General features: G+C 38.4%; 1 protein-coding gene across 1 annotated transcript; it reads right to left on the reverse strand.

Annotated features, from left to right (window-relative positions):
• Nucleotides 1–1,347: 1,347 nt before the first annotated feature.
• Nucleotides 1,348–2,269, reverse strand: LOC133816357 (protein RSI-1-like). Its single transcript, XM_062248898.1, has 3 exons — nt 2,084–2,269; nt 1,949–1,979; nt 1,348–1,789 (listed from the first exon to the last, which is right to left on the reverse strand). Exons 1-3 carry the CDS (start codon nt 2,162–2,164, stop codon nt 1,608–1,610), a joined length of 294 nt encoding a protein of 97 aa, XP_062104882.1. The 5' UTR covers nt 2,165–2,269; the 3' UTR covers nt 1,348–1,607.
• Between the last annotated feature and the right edge of the window lie 16,180 nt (nt 2,270–18,449).

Raw genomic sequence — 18,449 nt, forward strand, 5'->3', positions numbered from 1 at the left:
TTTGAATGTGACGGAGGGCAAAGGGACAAAGTCAGGTGGTGATTTGTGAAGCCACAACCACACATGGCCTAATCATTGCTTGTCACAATCCCACAGTACATATGATTCAGATCACACTAGACACTACACATACATGACCTAATTTGTTTCTTTTTTGAACTCTTATACACTTATCATTAGTCACGAGAGTAATTGGCAGCAACACGCACTCATTTTTTAGCGCAAACCCCCCTCATATTTATGTTCTTATACACATAATTCAGGGTTATTATTTTTTTTCAAGAGTGAAATTTCTCAATTCACTGTTCCGTTATCAAATTTAAAGTCTCTATAATATTTAAATAAATAAATAATGTTGATCAATAGAAATGTGCCATATGTACCCTTGTGTACACATAGATTGTCCACTATGACAGTTAACGGACTAAACAAACAGAGACTTTAAATTTAATAAAAGAAGAGTGAATTTGGAGGTTTCACCGACGAAAAAAAAAAACTGGGAGTTATGTGTATAAAAATGTAAAGATGAGAGAATTTTTCTGCTAATTACTTTTAGTTACGATAATAATAATAATAATAATTCAAAAAATATGTGTTTTAATTGATTAAATTTAAATTAAGATGAACAAAATGTATGTGTTTATTATTCTGATTATATTGGATATATAAAGAAACTACTTTGTATGAATTTAGTTTTTCAATTTACTGTAAAATGTTGAACGTCTTAGTTTTTTTTATCCATTTTAATTTTAATTTATTAAATATTTTTAAAATCATTAAAAAATAATTTTTTAAAGGATTAAAAAAATATGTTAAAAATATAATTTATAGCATAGAGTAAAAAGTAATGATACAAAATGAAGACTTTAATCCCCTAATTATGAAAGAATAATAGATATCTCTAAAACAATTTGGAATTTATTTTAGTTTAATTTGCTTGATTTCAGGTTTTTAAATAATATTATATATTTTTTAATAACAGTTTTGATTGATATTAAAAATATTCCATAGAGATTGTCTGAATTGAATTGATGTCCATCATTTTGCCACTTCTTTTCACACATTAGAGTTCCCATGGAGTTTGATATTAATTGCTAACTCCATTCAATGAGAGATTGTATTATTAGGATTCTAGTGGACGAGTATGCATTTTTAGGTGTATGTCTAGTTTATGTTTGCCCCAGATATACACTACAGGATATGCACTATGGACAAGTTTCTTACGAACATATTCCACCTTATTTTATGATCCATGTATTTCATTATTCTAACAAAATGTGCATTTGGTTATTTATCGAAGTAAAAAGCAACTTAAAAAAAATGAAGCTAGTTAAGTGTTCGAACGGATAATAAATAAAATAAAAACAAAATGAACTTATATGATCTTACTGTCCTACAAGCATAAAATTCAAATTCACTTACAGTACAACATAAAATAAATAATGATTGCAATCTAACAAAAAATTTCAATAAAATCTCTGATTTGGTAGAAAGGGTTTAATTATAATATAATATTGACGGGTAATATTAATGATACCCAATCATATTTATATATATTATACATTATTATTATAATTAATTATTAATGATATAAATAAAAACAGAAATCAAGGGCATTTGGGTTTCCCCTCCTGGGTTTTCCAGTTGTTGTAGCAAGAGCAGCTTTGCTTGTTGCCGTAGACACCGGGAGGAACGCACAGGCATTTTGCGCAACATTTCTGGCAGAAGAACATGCATGGCTTCTTGTGTGATGTCGCCGAGCATCGATATGTACATTTTGGCTTGCAATCTGTACGTTTAATTATGCATTTCTTCATTAGTTAATTATTTCAACAATTAGTATAGTATACCCTATATATATATATACACACATATACGGATGAAATTTCTTTTCACTTCTATAGATCACGAGAGAAAGTTTCAAAACACAACGGTCTCTATATAATACCTGAAGGACGAAGCTTCTGACGTCCATAAGCCTGATCCAAGAATATACAAAGAAAATGAGCTAAGAAAATACACTAACATACCGGACTTTAATCAAGTGACATAAAATAATTTTAACTTATATACGCGTACGTACCTCAGCCACATGAGAAAATGTGACTAAAAAAAGCATAGCAATCACCAAGAGAAGGGAGCTGTACGGACGAGGAGCAGCCATTTTTCAAAGACACTAAAACTTTTTAATGCTTCTTCACTGAACAAGTCTCTAAGTAATTGCCAAGTCTAGGATTTGGATTCTATAATTTATAGAGAGGAAAGGAAAAGGTGGGATGTTGGGTTAAAGAGTAAATTGATATATATATATATTTTTATATTTAATTATCAAAGAAAAAGAAAAGCGTGGATTAAGGCATGTAATGGGGATATGAACATTATGTGCATGTGAAAGATTAAATGAGGAAGAGATTGAGCGGTGAACGCGGCGTGTTTGGTGTTTAGTTTGTTTTGTTTTGCTTTCATACTATACTTTTTCTAAGATTTACTTTAACATAATTATCTTTTTCTTTTAAAGATTCTCCCCCATTAACATCGTATTTCCTTTTACAGTTTCTAATTTTTGGAATTTAGGAAAACGGTTGCAATTGGGTATTTTCTAACTTTCAGAATGTTTTACTTTTTGGAATATGTTTAGTCATACTTAATATTCCAGTAATTGGAATATATTTGTTGCACCAGTTATACAGAAAATGGCCTATAACCACTACAACAAAAACGGACTTTCTCGACAGTGTTTAACTGTCGTTATTGAGCAACAACGACAATTAACTAATTGTCATAGTTGCCTATGCCGGTGTAGGGGTAGCTATGTCGACAGTTAAACACTGTCATTGTTGCGGGCAATGCGGTAGTTATTAAATGTCGTCGTTGTTGGCAACACAGACAGTTATTAGCTATCGTTGTTGCTGGAAACGCCGAAAATTAATGGGTGTCACCGTTGCTGGCAACGCCAACAGTTATTGGTGTCGCCATTGCTAGCAACGCCGACAATTATTAGATGTCGTGATTGACTCTCTATGATGATAATTTTTAACTGTCGCAAAGTTTCCACACTAGAGGACATTGTTGGCAATACCGACAGTTAATAACTGTCGTGGTTTACTCTATGGCGACAGTTTTTAACTGTCGTTGAAAATCATACCAAAAATAAAAAAAATTCCTAAAAACTCTTAAAAAGATAATAAATGTATCCCCTAAAATAAAAGTATGTACAAGTATGAAAAAAAATAGTACAACTTCACAAAAGATCTCGAAAACACAAGTTCTTGTGGAAATTTGGCATCATGAACTTAGTGTGCAACATCACTTGCCAACTCCTGCAAAAATTTAACATTTTACATGAAATCAAAGCTATATTCCAAAATAACTAATAAGAAATGAGCATGAAGTCATTTTCCACACTTTTACAAAAGTGAGACATTTTTATGTCAAATAATTGCAGTTAGATCTATTGAGTTTTCTCTTTGAACTTTGATAGCCTTTTGGTCTTTTGAAAAATATATGAAGTGAACTTCACTTGCATTACATTTGAATAATAACTAAAGCCCCTAAACATAAGTCAAGGGACTTTTAAACTAATAATTACAAAAAATAAATAAATAACGAAGTCTAAATTAAAGAGATGATTTCATATGATCTCTAAAACTTTTCATATGATTTTGTTGGATGAACTATTAATCTTGTGTGTAAATAATAAGAAAAATTAAATAGCATGCAAGCACTAATCTAAGGTATGAAAAAGAAAAATTGATAGTATAATGGAAAGAGCCTTCTTCCAATAAATTTGCTTTGCATAAATGAAGCATTTCTTCATCTCCATCTAGTGCAACCAAGTGTTGTGTTTTCCTTGAATCATATGCGTGTATAAGGAGTTATCGAATTGTACATATTGCATGCAAAATGAAATTTAAGAATGAAAAGTTGAAAAACCAAAAATTGAATACATGTTGTTTGTGTAGATTTATGAAAAGAGAATATAAAATGAGTTAAAAAGCCAAAGTTAATAATAGGAACTAACTTGGGTCATGAACAGATGCTTTTACAGTGTAACCATGTTGTAATAAGAGCTTCATTAGCCATGGAGCTATGTAACCTGAAGCTCCAGTCACACACCCTACCTTTCCTTCCCTGCTCATTCTCTACATAATCACACAATCGAATCATTCTCAGACTGAATATATATACATTTGATCAAAGTAAAAGTAACATTCATTCTATATATATATATATATATGTATATGAAAATTAAAAGTCTTAAATGACTCAAAAGCTTGTATAGACCGTGAGTATGCTTTTGACATATATATGTATTAAAGAAAATAGTCATAAACATACACATAAAAGTTTGGTTTTACAACATATATATTATGCTAATTCATGGAGACTTTAAAGTTTGGTTCACTCTTAAGTGCTTCACAATGTAACGACCCAAATTCACTAATAAGGCTTAAAGGCCTTGATTAGTGTGCCTGGAGGGCATAATGGGAATTATGTGTGGTTTTAATGATTAAGATGCATGATTATGATTTTAAGCATGTTATATGACTATGTGTATTATGTTATGTGATGATTATGATATGTGAATCGTACCACGTGGGTGTGGTGATATCAATGTGATGCACGTGCCGAGACGGTCCTAGAAAGCTAGATAATGGTAACTGGTGATTTGGTAACTTGTGTAACTGTTAGTAACTATAGAGAGTAACAGGTTTTTTTGGAAAAGTGGTAGAATTGTAATGTTAGTGAAAGGACAAGTATGCCCTTGAGGTTTAGTTAGAAAGGGATATTTGAGGAGGGATAAAGTGGTCTTTTGGCAGTGAATAGATGAGCTTCAGCAAGAGGAAAAGTTAGTCACGTATAAAACTTTGGGAAAATTGGTTTTTGCTGAATTTTGAGACCTAGAAATAGAGTAAAAGACAAGGAGAAGAAGGAAGCTGAATTTGGCTCTTGGAAGGAGAATCAAGGGGTTTGAAGTTATCAAAATCAAGCTTAGGCCAAGGTTATTCAGAGGTAAGGGTTAGAACTTTTCTTTGTTGAATTTAAGTTTGGATTTTCAGAGATTGAATGTGGGAATTCAAGGATAGTTATGGCTGTTTGTGGAAATTCAGTTTGTGGGGTTATAAAGCTTGACTTGGAGCTGGAAGCAAGGAAGCTAGAGGTTGGACTCTCCATTCAAGGTAAGGATTCTGTGTAGTTGCAAAGCTTATTTCTGTTGTGAATTAGGGAATTTGAAGTGTGGTTTGGGTTTAGGTTTAAGCTTTCAACTTTCTGGTTTGAGTTACTAAGGCATGGAACTCAAGAGTGAATTTTGGGAATGATTGTGTAATTGAGCTAGGGGATAATGTTTGTAGGTTGTTGAAAGGTTTATTTGGGGTTTTGAGTTGGTTTTGGGGCTTAGGTATGAGTTTGGGGTGATTTGGAGTGATTTGGGTTCAGGAAAAACGCAGGGGAAAACCCAGAATTCTGGGCTCACGAAGGAGCGCCGCAGCGCAAGGCTGGTTCTGGGCAGAGTGTGTTCTCTGACTTGCTGGGCGCCGCGGCGCTAGGCCAATTTCAGGACATGGGATTTTGCAATTTTGAGCCTTTGCTCCGGGGGTTCGGGGGATGTCTTCGGTGCATTGTTTTAGGGATTTGGGGAATTCCGAGAGTGTGGGATTGGTTCCGGGGAGTAGTTTTGGATTGGTTAGTGACAAAGAATGTTTCATTTGTGTTGTGATTAGGTCTTTGGAGAGGCTCGGGGTAGAGGACCATGCTCGCGGCTTCGTGGCATCAGGAAACTAGTGTATTGAAAGGTAAGAAAACTGCACCCGGTTGCATGATTGTGATGGGACTAAGTGCTCCCGAGAGTTGCATCGTGTCAATGTTGGTATTACGCCATGGGACATGTAAAAGCGGTCTAAGGGTGCCGTACATGATTTTATCGCACAGGGCACGGATTGGCCACTGGGAGCCAAGAACAACGGGATAACAGAGGGAGCAGCCTGAAGGCGCTAGCCCTGGTTATCGTTTGTGAATTGTGTATAATATGAACTGAAATGCCTAATATGTGGAATACTTGATTATACTGACTGATGATATATCTGAGTTTATGTGATGCTATGTGAGATGTTGACTTGTCTGTTAGTTGTTCATGCTCTGTTGTTGTTGTATTTTCTTGCTGGGCCTTGGCTCATGGGTGCTACGTGGTGCAGGTAAAGGCAAGGGCAAGCTGGACCAAGCCGGAGGTGGAGAGCTCCGAGGTGGAATCTACATAGCCAGCGGTTCGACCGCCATGGTCGAAGAATGGACCAGGACAGGGATCATCTAACTACTTGTCTTGCCTTAGTATGGCCGGTTGTTGTACATAAACTTTGTGTCCTTTGTAAATGGTCTTTGAGCTTAATATTTTTGGGATCCCGTGTAACAAATGATACTTTTTAATGAAAATGTGGCTTTTGAGACCAAAACACTTTAAACCGTAGTTTCTTAATAGTTTCAATAACACGATTTTATTTAGATGACTTGATTAGCAAGTCTGACACTTTATAAACACACAGTGTAGTGATCTTGGCTATCCAGGGCGTTACACACAACTATATCTCTGACAATGAATACTAATGTTTAATTATATTATATAAATATTTCAATGCTAGAAAAAAAACAAGCATATAATATATAGAGATGTATATTTTACAACATAATAATACAAGTCAATTGAGTAATAGGAAAAGTATATGAGCATGAATAAATTTATTGATATTAAAATTTATATATTTATATTATTTGTTTTGGTTGAAATACAACCTAGAAACCACATATATGTATTAATTTGTATTATTATTAATATGAAACGCCATATATTAGCCAGAGACATGCAATAAAACTGTGATTATATATATAAATATATATATACTAGTTTTTTTTTTCGTTTTTGTGTTTTATACTCTTTTTTAAGTTCATAATTATTGTCTTTGCAGCAACTACACACGGCAGACAAATACAATGAAAGATGACATGATATATATTTACTAAGAAAGGGATTAAAAAGAAAAGGCAAGCAGTTACTAAGAAACTTTAAAAACAAAAAGCATATGCATATATAGTATATAGTAGTGAAGAATATCTGCCTCATTCATTGTTTTTACGAAATCAAATTCTATAATATATTTATCTTAACTTAAAAATAGTCCAGTAATAATAAACCAAAAAATAATGTTTTAATTAAGAGCCAACCATACTTCTACCACTCAACATTACAAAAAATACTTTACAAAAAAAATAAAATATAATGAAACTCTCACAAAAATACATTCTCATACTTCTAGACTTGCCAAGTGATGTGGAGCAAAACAAATGAGTGCATTATAAATGGAAGAAAAACTTTGAGCATTAAATGTAAAACAATAAAATGAGCATATGTAATACGAAAATTCCTAGTTGAAGCTATAACAAATGTTACATTAGATAAGAATTGACTATAGGCGTTGGGGTCAACTATAACAGTTTTTAACTATCGGTGTTGGGGTCAACTACAACAATTTTTAATTGTCGGCATTGGTCTCGAATTAACTGTCGGTATTAGGGTCAATAGTGATAGTCAAAAGCAACAGTGACAATTATTCACTGTCGGCGTTGGTTTATATGCCTACAGTTTTTAACTGTTGGCGTAGAGTCGCACTAAGTAATTACGAAAGTCAACAAAGTTGACTGTCGTTGTTGAGTGTCGGGAAAGCCCAATTTTGTAGTAGTGAACATTTTAATTTTGTATTTTAATTGAGAGGAGTTATATTTACAGCCTAAATTAGGATGTAAATTTATTACTCCCAACACCTCTACCTCAAAAGACACTTTTAATTTCCCGAACAACCACACCATGGCAATAAAAGGATCTTTTGGTATTACCTTCTTCCAAATTACACAACCAACGAGAGATTTAGCAACATTATCTGCCTTTTTTTTTCTTTCTTAAAAGCAATGTCTAAATATCCACTTATCACATCATCTTTATCATCCTCCAGATCGAGAAAATCACATAGTGCTGCTAACTTTAGAACATCCATGGGAATCCTAGTTGGCAAAGAGAGTGCCACAAAAACAACTTCATCACCCTAAAATCTCCTGACAAAAGTTATGTAACGCCCTGGGTAGCCATGACTGTTACACTGTGTGATTATAAAGGTGCAAAACTTGCTAATCAAGTCCTATAGTTGAAAACGTGGTCCTAAAGTCGTAATTGGGTCAAGTTTAAAAGGTTTTGGTCATAAACAGATTTTTTTTTATATAAAATGATTGTTTAATACATGGGATCCCAAAACAGGGTTTCAAAGACATATTTACAAAAATTCCAAAAGTTATAAATAACCATGGCCATTCTAATGGCAAAATATACATTTTAGGTTTCTGTCCCTGTATAAACCCTCGACCGTGGCGGTCGAGCAGCTGACAATGTACACCTCACCCCCAGAGCTCTCCAACTCATGGTTGAACCATCAACCCTTGCCCTTTACCTGCACCACGTAGCACCCGTGAGCCGAGGCCCAGCAAGAAAACTCTAATGCATAGCATAGTCAAAAAATAGTAATCAAATAACTCACGAATCATTAATCAAATACTCAATAGACCGCATCATTCACATAATCAATAATATCAGTCAACAAACCAATAATTAACCATCCAGACAATGAGCATGCCATAATCATCAGATTAATATCAACAAACATTTCACACAATATCTAGGGTCGACGCCCTTAGGTCGCACCCTGTAACACTCTGGTTACCCCAAAACAGTTACGGTGAACCGGAAATTTAACTTGCTACCCGAGTTCTTTGGTTAAAAACATGCTTCTGACCAATTGAAAGGAAATGATATATTTTATTTACTACATAAAACTGTTCATGGGCCCATAAAAACATTTACAAGTTATTTACAAGTCAAAATGGTCATTACTGTTTAAATTTTACAACCCCGCCGACCTAAGCGGAAAAAATAGGGTAAACCCCCTAGTTCCTCTAAGAACTCCTTGACCGTGGTGCTTAAGTGGCCGTATATGTACACAGCATCACCTAAGCTCTCCACTCAAGGCTGGGTGAGTTTTTCTTTCCCTTTACCTGCACCACATAGCACCCATGAGCCAAAGCCCAGCAAGAAAACACAATATATCATGAATATAGTATCAACAATTATCATAATCATCATTCAGGACTTTCAGTCCAAATTAGATGAGTGACAGTCACAAAAGTCACTAAGGTGGGTTCTGTTCCCTCCAGCCATGTGACGATAGGGTCACCGGGGCTTTACAAAAAAGTGATTCTTTCACTAGCTTAAATAGGATAGGTGCTTGATGACTAGTCACCAAAATAACCTACCTCATGACCATGGAGTCATAACCATGGGATTCCGCTCCCTAGCCATGTGACAGCTATCACCTAGGCCTTTGGTGCTGGCTTTGAGTAACTAGTCCTAGACTAGTCAAGCGCTTATAAGTTTCATGGACCTTAGGGTCGGTCCAGCATTAATGCTCCTAGAGTCATTCAAAGCTGATATCAGTTAGATCTAATCTATTATCGGCCCTGCATTCAGGATTCTCATGCCGTTTCTGACTCTCAAGTCAGTAATATGCGACTAGTGTCGTCCCTAACTAATCAGTGCCATACACAAGTAAGCAAGCTCTGCTAAGCATTTAATATGCAATCAATGTCCACATTTACCAATCAACATGCCTCAACAACAATCATGCATGTCATATACACAGGGTGAAGTTTTCTTACCTCTGGTTCGAGTGAGTATTAATATAAGAACAACCCTTGAGAACGATCTGTCTTTTTGTCCCTTAGCGGTTACTTGATCATAACCAATTATGGGATTCCATCAATAAAATGAATAATAAAATATTCTCGGACTAAGACCTAGCCTCTGGGACATCGAATCCTACTAAACTGGGGAGTAGGATCGATCCCGAGGCCTAAGGTTTGAATCCCTAAGTCAAAAACACACTTTTGGCCAAGATGGCCCTCAAGCGCCGCAGCGCTTCCCCAAGCGCCGCAGCGCTTCCCCAAGCGCCGCGACCCTTCCCAAAAAAACAAAGGCAACTCGCCTCAAGCACCTGCCTGAAGCGCCGCGACCCTTCCACAAGCGCCGCGGCCCTTAGGCCTCTTCAGCACCACCTTCTTCTTCAACAAGCTTGGGCCGCGATGCTCTAGAACAGAGCCGCGACCCCACCCAAAACTCATCCAAAAACCTCTGTTTTTCTCCTTCAAACATATTTCAAAACCTTATAAAAACTCTCCCAATATCACTAAGCAATGCCACCAATTATTACCACAACTTATCAACCATATAACCATCAAAACCCAAGTGAACTTCTTCCAAAAACTTCCATTGATTCCAACTATTTATATCAAAATCCATAGGTTGTAAACTATAAGAAAATAGAGCATAACCAAGGTTTCATGGATAAAATCTTACCTCAAACTAGTTTTGAATTCCTTTCAATGAATGAACTAAGTCTACAACCTTCAAGCTTTGATTTCCTAGCTTAATTCTTCAATTTGGGATCACAAAATTCAAAGGAAGCAAGAGGAAAAATGATGAACGTGAGGGAGGAAGCTTGGCTCTGTTTTGTTCTATTCTTTCTACAGGTTTCTACAGCCAATAAATCATATATATCCATGCCAAATGACATTAATGCCCCTAGGTCATTTTAAAGATTCCAAAGACTCCCAAGGGTAAAACCGTCCTTTTCAACCTATCTCGTTAATCATAATTAACGATCTCCGATTCCTGCTATTCTCAATATTCTCAAATACCAATTATTCTTATCCCGTTACCCTTTAATTCCTGGTAACACTCTAATCACCGAAATACCCCGAGACTCACCCTGAGCCCCGAGCTTAAACCTGTTATGACCAAATCGATAGTTTATATTCAGAGATCGTCTCATGCCGAATAGCTCGAACAAATCCACATTATAATGTGACCTTAACAATTAATCACAAGCATGGACCAAAATATACAAATATGCCTTCAATGGGCCAAATTACCAAAATACCCCTGTAATCAAATGTGGACCCACATGCATGCATTTAACATCATATTACAATATAATTCACATAAACATGCATATAATCATTTTATGACGTAATAAAACAATTATGGCCCTCCCGGCCTACTAATCCAGCCATTAAACCACATTAGGGATTTTGGGGCATTATAACTATCCCCTCCTTACAGAAATTTCGTTCTTGAAATTTACCTGAATAGCTCGGGATACTGATTCTGAATATTTGAATTTAGCTCCTAGGTCGCTTTCTCGACCTTGTTGTTCCTCCATAATACCTTAACCAAAGGTATCGTCTTATTCCTAAGGACCTTATCTTTTCTGTCAAGTATCTGAATTGGCTGCTCCTCAAAGGAGAGATCTGGCTCAAGCTCCAGATCTTCATTGCTCAAAATATGATTCACATCAGATACATACCTCCGAAGAGCTGAAACATGAAACACATTATGCACGACTGACAATGCCGGTGGCAAGGCAAACCTGTAAGCCACTTGACCAATCCTCTCCAGGATTTCAAATGGACTTACAAATCTAGGGCTCACCTTGCCCTTTTTTCCATACCTTCTCACCCATTTCCATGGCGAGACTCTAAGGAGGACATAATCTCCCACCTGGAACTCCACGTTCCTGCGCTTGGGATCTGCATAGCTCTTCTGTCTACTTTGAGAAGCGAGCATCCGAGCTCTAATCTTCTCAATGGCCTCACTGGTCCTCTAAACTGCCTCGGGACCTAAGTATCTCCTTTCACCTATCTCATCCCAATGAATGGGAGATATGCACTTCCTACCATACAACGTCTCATAAGGTGCAACTCCAATTGTAGACAGATAACTGTTGTTGTAGGAGAACTCTATCAAAGGTAGATACTTACTCCAAGATCCCCCAAAGTCCAGCACACATGCTCGCAACATGTCTTCCAATATCTAGATCGTCCTCTCAGATTGCCCATCTGTCTGAGGATGATAAGCAGTACTGAACTTCAACTGTGTTCCCATGGCCTTTTATAAACTTCCCCAGAACTTGGAAGTAAAAGTGAGCTCCCGATCTGACACGATTGACCTTGGCGTTCCATGAAGGCGCACGATCTCTCTCACATAGAGATCTGCATACTGATCAACTGTATAAGTAGTCCTCACTGGCAAGAAGTGAGCTGACTTGGTGTAGCGATCCACTATCACCCATATAGAATCATGCTGACCAACAGTCTTGGGTAAGCCCACCATGAAATCCATCGTGATGTCCTCCCACTTCCACTCTGGGATATCCAGAGGGTGCAATAACCCTACCGGCCTCTGATGCTCAGCCTTGACCTGTTGACATGTCAAGCATTTAGCCGCATATTCCACTACATCCCTCTTCATCCCCGGCCACCAATACAATGATCTCACATCCTGATACATCTTCGTGGTGCATGGATGCAAAGAATAAGGAGTAGTATGAGATTCATCCAAAATCTCTCACCTCAAAGCAGTGTCTAACGGAACACATATCTGCCCCTTGTATCTCAACAAGCCTAACTCAGACACTGTATAATCTTTGGATGCTCCAGTCAAAACATCCTCTCTGATCTTGATCAGCTGTGGATCACTCAACTGACCTTCTTTGATTCTCTTTACAGTGTAGACTGTAGCGTAATATTAGCCAACTGGCCCACCAGCAACTATATACCAGCTTTGGTCATATCATCAGCTAACTCTCTGGCTATCAGCTCATACCATAAATTTGTCCCGGACCCTTCCATCTTAAAGCATCAGCTACCACGTTGGCCTTTCCTGGATGATACAAAATCTCACAGTCATAATCTTTTACTAACTCCAACCAACGCCTTTGTCTCATATTTAAGTCTTTCTGTGTGAAGATGTATTTCAGGCGCTTGTGGTCTGTATAGATCTCACACTTCTCTCCATAAAGATAATGCCTCCATATCTTTAAAGCAAAGACCACAATCGCCAACTCTAAATCATGAGTGAGATATCTCTTTTCATACTCCTTCAACTGACGTGAGGCATAAGCAATTACCTTCTCTGATTGCATCAGAACACAGTCCAAACCCTGATGAGAAGCATCGCAATAAATCAAAAACTTCTCTTGATCTGTTGGAAGACTCAGAATCAGAGCTGTAATCAATCTCTGCTTCAATTCCTAGAAGTTGTTCTCACACTTATCTGACCACACAAATTTCTAACTCTTGCGTGTCAGCTTAGTCAACGATGTAGCAATCTTTGAGAACCCTTCCACGAAATGCCTATAATAACCTGCCAACCCAAGGAAACTTCTAACCTCAAAAGCATTCTTTGGCCTTGGCCAATCTTTGACCGCCTCAATCTTTGCTGGATCTACCTTAATCCCCTCCGTACTGACAATGTGTCCAAGAAATGACACCTGAGATAACCAGAACTCACATTTCTTGAACTTTGCAAACAACCTGTGTTCCCTCAGTCTCTGTAGAACCAACCTCAGATGCTGCTCATGCTCTGACTCAACTGAGAATATACCAAAATATCATCGATGAAGACGATCACAAACTGGTCCAGATAATCCTTGAACACTCGGTTCATCAGATCCATAAAGGCAGCAGGGGCATTATTCAATCCAAAAGACATGACTAAGAACTCATAATGCCCATACCTGGTATGAAAAGCAGCCTTCGGTATGTCTCCCTCCTTGACCCTCAACTGATGATAACCAAAACGAAGGTCGATCTTTGAGAATACCTTTCTACCTTGCAACTGATCGAACAGATCATCTATCCTTGGCAAAGGATACTTGTTCTTGATTGTCAACTTATTCAGTTCCCTGTAATCAATACACATTCTCAGAGAACCGTCCTTCTTCTTTACAAACAGAACTGGCGCACCCCAAGGTGAGAAACTAGGTCTGATGTAACCCAAATCTAACAGCTCTTGCAACTGTAACTTTAATTCTTTCAACTTAGCTAGGGCCATTTGTTAAAGTGCTCTAGACACTGGCTCCGTCCTTGGTGCCAGTTCTATCACAAACTCAATCTCTCTGTGCGGTGGTAGCCCTGGAAAATCTTCTGGAAACACATCCAGGAATTCACAAACAAGTCTGGTATCTTCTGGTCTCACTGGCACAACCTGAGTGGTATCAACCACACTGGCTAAGAATCCAATGCAACCTCCTTGCAATAAATCCCTAGCCCTCAATACAGAAATCATAGGTATGCGAGGTCCATGCACAGTACCAACAAACACAAAAGGATCCTCACCTTCAGGCTCAAAGCTGACCATCTTCCTTCTGCAATCAATGGTTGCCCCATACTTCACTAACCAATCCATACCCAATATCATATTGAAGTCAGTCATAACTGACTCTATCAAATCCACTGACAACTCTCTGCCCTCCACTGTCACTGGCAAAGATCTGACCAACCTTCTGGATACCACTAACTCTCTAGCGGGTAACAAACTTCCAAACCCCATAGCATAAAAATCACAGGGTCTACACAGTCTATCAATAATACTACTAGCAACAAAAGAATGTGTAGCACCAGAATCAATCAATACATTATAAGGGGTTCCAGCATAAGAAGCTGACATGTAACTACTGAGGGAGAAGCCTCAGCTTCTGCTTGTGTCAATGCGAACACTCGAGTTGGGGCCGAGCTGTTCACTTTTCTGGGTTCTTCTTTTCTTGCGTTAGGGAAATCCTTTTTAAGATGGCCCACTGCTCTACATGAGAAGCAGGCCCTTGCCCTACATTCTCCCAAATGCGCCTCTTGCATCTAGGACATTCATGATAAGACTTCCAGGCTTCCTTACGACCTGGACGACCCATTGAGATACCACGAGGCCGCCTATCAGAACCTAGTACTGGGAAGGTGTTAGGAACCTTCCTCTTCTGCTCACTGGGGCCTCCACCCCTACCAGAACCAACAAATGGAGGACCTGTCCTCCTGAACTCCTTTCTGGCTGCACTACCTCGCCAGATCTTGTTTTCTGCACTCTCAGCTGTGAGTGCCTTCTCAACCACCTGTGCATAGGTTGTAATCCCAGCCACAGTGGTAATACGTACGCCACGGGCTAATCTGGGCTGTATCCCCTGAAGAAATCTCTCTCTTCTGGTCCCATCAGTGGGCACCAGCTCCATGGAAAATTTCGCCAAACGATCAAATTTCAAGGCATACTTAGTGACTGACAAACCTCCCTGAAGTAGCCTAATGAATTCCTCAGCTTTTGCCGCCCTGATGGCATCATTGTAATATTTCTCGTTGAACAGAGTCTGAAACTCTTCCCAACTCAGGGCATTAACATTTCTAGTTTGGGTAATAACCTCCCACCAAATTCGGGCATCCTCCCGAAACATATAAGTGGCACAAGCCACCCTCTCGTTACCAGTCACCCTCATGAAATCCAGGATGGTGGTAATCATACTCATCCACTACTCTGCCTTGGCAGGATCTGTACTGCCCTAAAAAACTTGAGGTTGTTGCTTCTTGAACCTTTCATAAAGAGGCTCCCATTTATTTCCAACCTTAAGCAGCTGTCCAGCTGCTGGCACCAACACAAGAGGTGCCTCTAATATACTGGCCACTACAGGTGCTTGCTGTTGTCTCAGGAGACGAAGCTCTTCTCCCTGTCTCAACACTGTAGCCTGCAGGTCACTAATTATCTGCTGCCAGTTTATAGGAGCTGGCTGTGGAATCTGTCCTTGGTTATTTTCTTGACCCTGATTGTTATTATTCTGGCCTTGATCACTCTGGCCAGCTGACATATCTGTCTGCCATGGATTCATTCTTATCATTGATACCTTGCTGAAACAATAGTCAATACAGCTAGTCAGGTAGTAATAACTAAACCTCTTGCCGCCTTATGGTCCAAGAACAAACTGATAGTTATCATATTCCACAGTCATACAAATATACAAGCAGATACATGTTTATAGCATTTAGCACTTAACATGTATCACATAATAATTCACAATCAACAATACTAATAAGTATGTTCCAACAATCTCAGTACTATTTAGCACACAGTTGCTGAGGATATAATATTTCAGGGCACAAGTTTAACATGGTGTCTCATGCATACAGGTAAAGCATATATACTATATTTAAGCAGTTATACATATAACTACATAAATAGTTACCAAACCATAAGTTGAGATTGACTTCAATGATGTGCGTACATGCCCAGCCAGTCTACAGGAACCCTATCCTTGGCACGCTCTGATACCATGTTGTAACGCCCTAGTTACCCCAGAACAGTTACGGTGAACCAGAAATTTAACTCGCTACCCGAGTTCTTTAGTTAAAAATGTGCTTCTAAGTGTTATTAACAAGCTAAGGTGGAAAACCAATCAAAAGGAAAGGATATATTTTATTCATTACATAAAACTGTTCATGGGCCCATAAAAACATTTACAAGTTATTTACAACTCAAAATGGTCATTACTGTTTAAATTTTACAACCCCGCCGACCTAAGCGGCAAAAATAGGGTAAACCCCCTAGTTCCTCTAAGAACTCCTTGGTCGTGGTGGTCAAGCAGCCGCATATGTACAAAGCACCACCTAAGCTCTCCACTCAAGGCTGGGTGAGCTTTTCTTTCCCTTTACCTGCACCACATAGCACCCATGAGCCAAAGCCCAGCAAGAAAACACAATATATCATGAATATAGTATCAACAATGATCATAATCATCATTCAGGACTTTCAGTCCAAAACAGACGAGTGACAGTCGCAAAAGTCACTAAGGTGGGTTCCGTTCCCTCTAGCCATGTGATGATAGGGTTATCGAGGCTTTACAAATAAGTGATCCTTTCACTAGCTTAAATAGGATAGGTGCTTGATGACTAGTCACCAACATAACCTACCTCATGACCATAGAGTCATAACCATGGGATTCCGCTCCCTAGCCATGTGACAAGCTGTAACCTAGGCCTTTTGCCCTGGCTCTGAGTAACTAGTTCTAGACTAGTCAAGCGCTTATAAGTTTCATCGACCTTAAGGTTGGTCCAGCATTAATTCTCCTAGAGTCATTCAAAGTTGATATCGATTAGATCTAATATTTTATTGGCCCTGCGTTCAGGACGCTCATGCCGTTTTTGACTCTCAGGTCAGTAATATGCGACTAGTGCCGTCCCTGACTAATAACTGCCATACACAAGTAAGCAAGCTCTGCTAAGCATTTAATATGAAATCAATGTCCACATTGACCAATCAACATGCCTCAACAACAATCATGCATGTCATTTACACATTGTGCAGTTTGCTTACCTCTGGTTTGAGTGAGAATTAATATAAGAACAACCCTTGAGAACGATCTGTCTTTTTGTCCCTTAGCGATTACCTAGTCATAACTAACTATGGGATTCCATTAATAAAATGAATAATAAAATATTCCCAGACCAAGAACTAGCTTCCAGGACATCGAATCCCACTAAACCGGGGAGTAGGATCGATCCCGAGGCCTAAGGTTTGAATCCCTAAGTCAAAAACACACTTTTGGCCAAGACGACCCTCAAGTGCGGCAATCCTTCCCAAGCGCCGCGACCCTTCCCAAAAAAACAGAGGTAACTCGCCTCAAGCACCTGCCTCAAGTGCCGTGGCACTTCCCCAAGAGCTGCGGCGCTTAAGCCTCTTCAGCACCACCTTCTTCTTCAACAACCTTGGGCCACGACGCTCTAGAACAGAGCTGCGGCCCCACCCAAAACTCATCCAAAAACCTCTGTTTTTCTTCCTTTAAACATATTTCAAAACCTTATAAAAACTCTCCCAATATCACTAAGCAATGCCACCAATTATTACCACAACTTATCCACAATATAACCATCAAAACCCAAGTGAACTTCTTCCAAAAACTTCCATTGATTCCAACTATTTATATCAAAATCCATAGGCTGTAAACTATAAGAAAATAGAGCATAACTAATGTTTCATGGATAAAATCTTACCTCAAACTGGTTTTGAATTCCTTTCAATGTGTTTACCGAGTTTTTCGGAAACGAATAACTAACAGAATAATAAAGAGATAAGAACTGTAGAAATACTGAAATGTAACTAAACAAACAGTGTTTTTATGTGGTTCAGGCGTTAACAAGCCCTAGTCCACGAGTCGATGTTATTATACTTGGAAAAGATTACAGTAAGATGGCTGGTGCATAAGAACTTCACCCACTCACAATGCTTCTCTCGGGTTCTCTTGAAGAAGATGAAGCTAGAGAGATTTTGGTAGAGTTTTTGCTATCTCCTCTCCCCCCCTTCTTGTAAAAGGAAGGAGTCTTTATAGCTAGGGTTTCGGATCAGGGTTTTTCTCTACGTACATGAGTCTTAATTACACCAGCCATAAATAGGGGATACAATTACTGTAGTAGCATGGCTACCAGACTCTATGTGGGTATATTTACGTGAAAGTATGGGGAACACACAAAGTCAGCCGTCTTTTCCAAGT

This window comes from Humulus lupulus, chromosome 2 (genome assembly GCF_963169125.1).
Source record: "Humulus lupulus chromosome 2, drHumLupu1.1, whole genome shotgun sequence".
Classification (NCBI taxonomy): domain Eukaryota; kingdom Viridiplantae; phylum Streptophyta; class Magnoliopsida; order Rosales; family Cannabaceae; genus Humulus; species Humulus lupulus.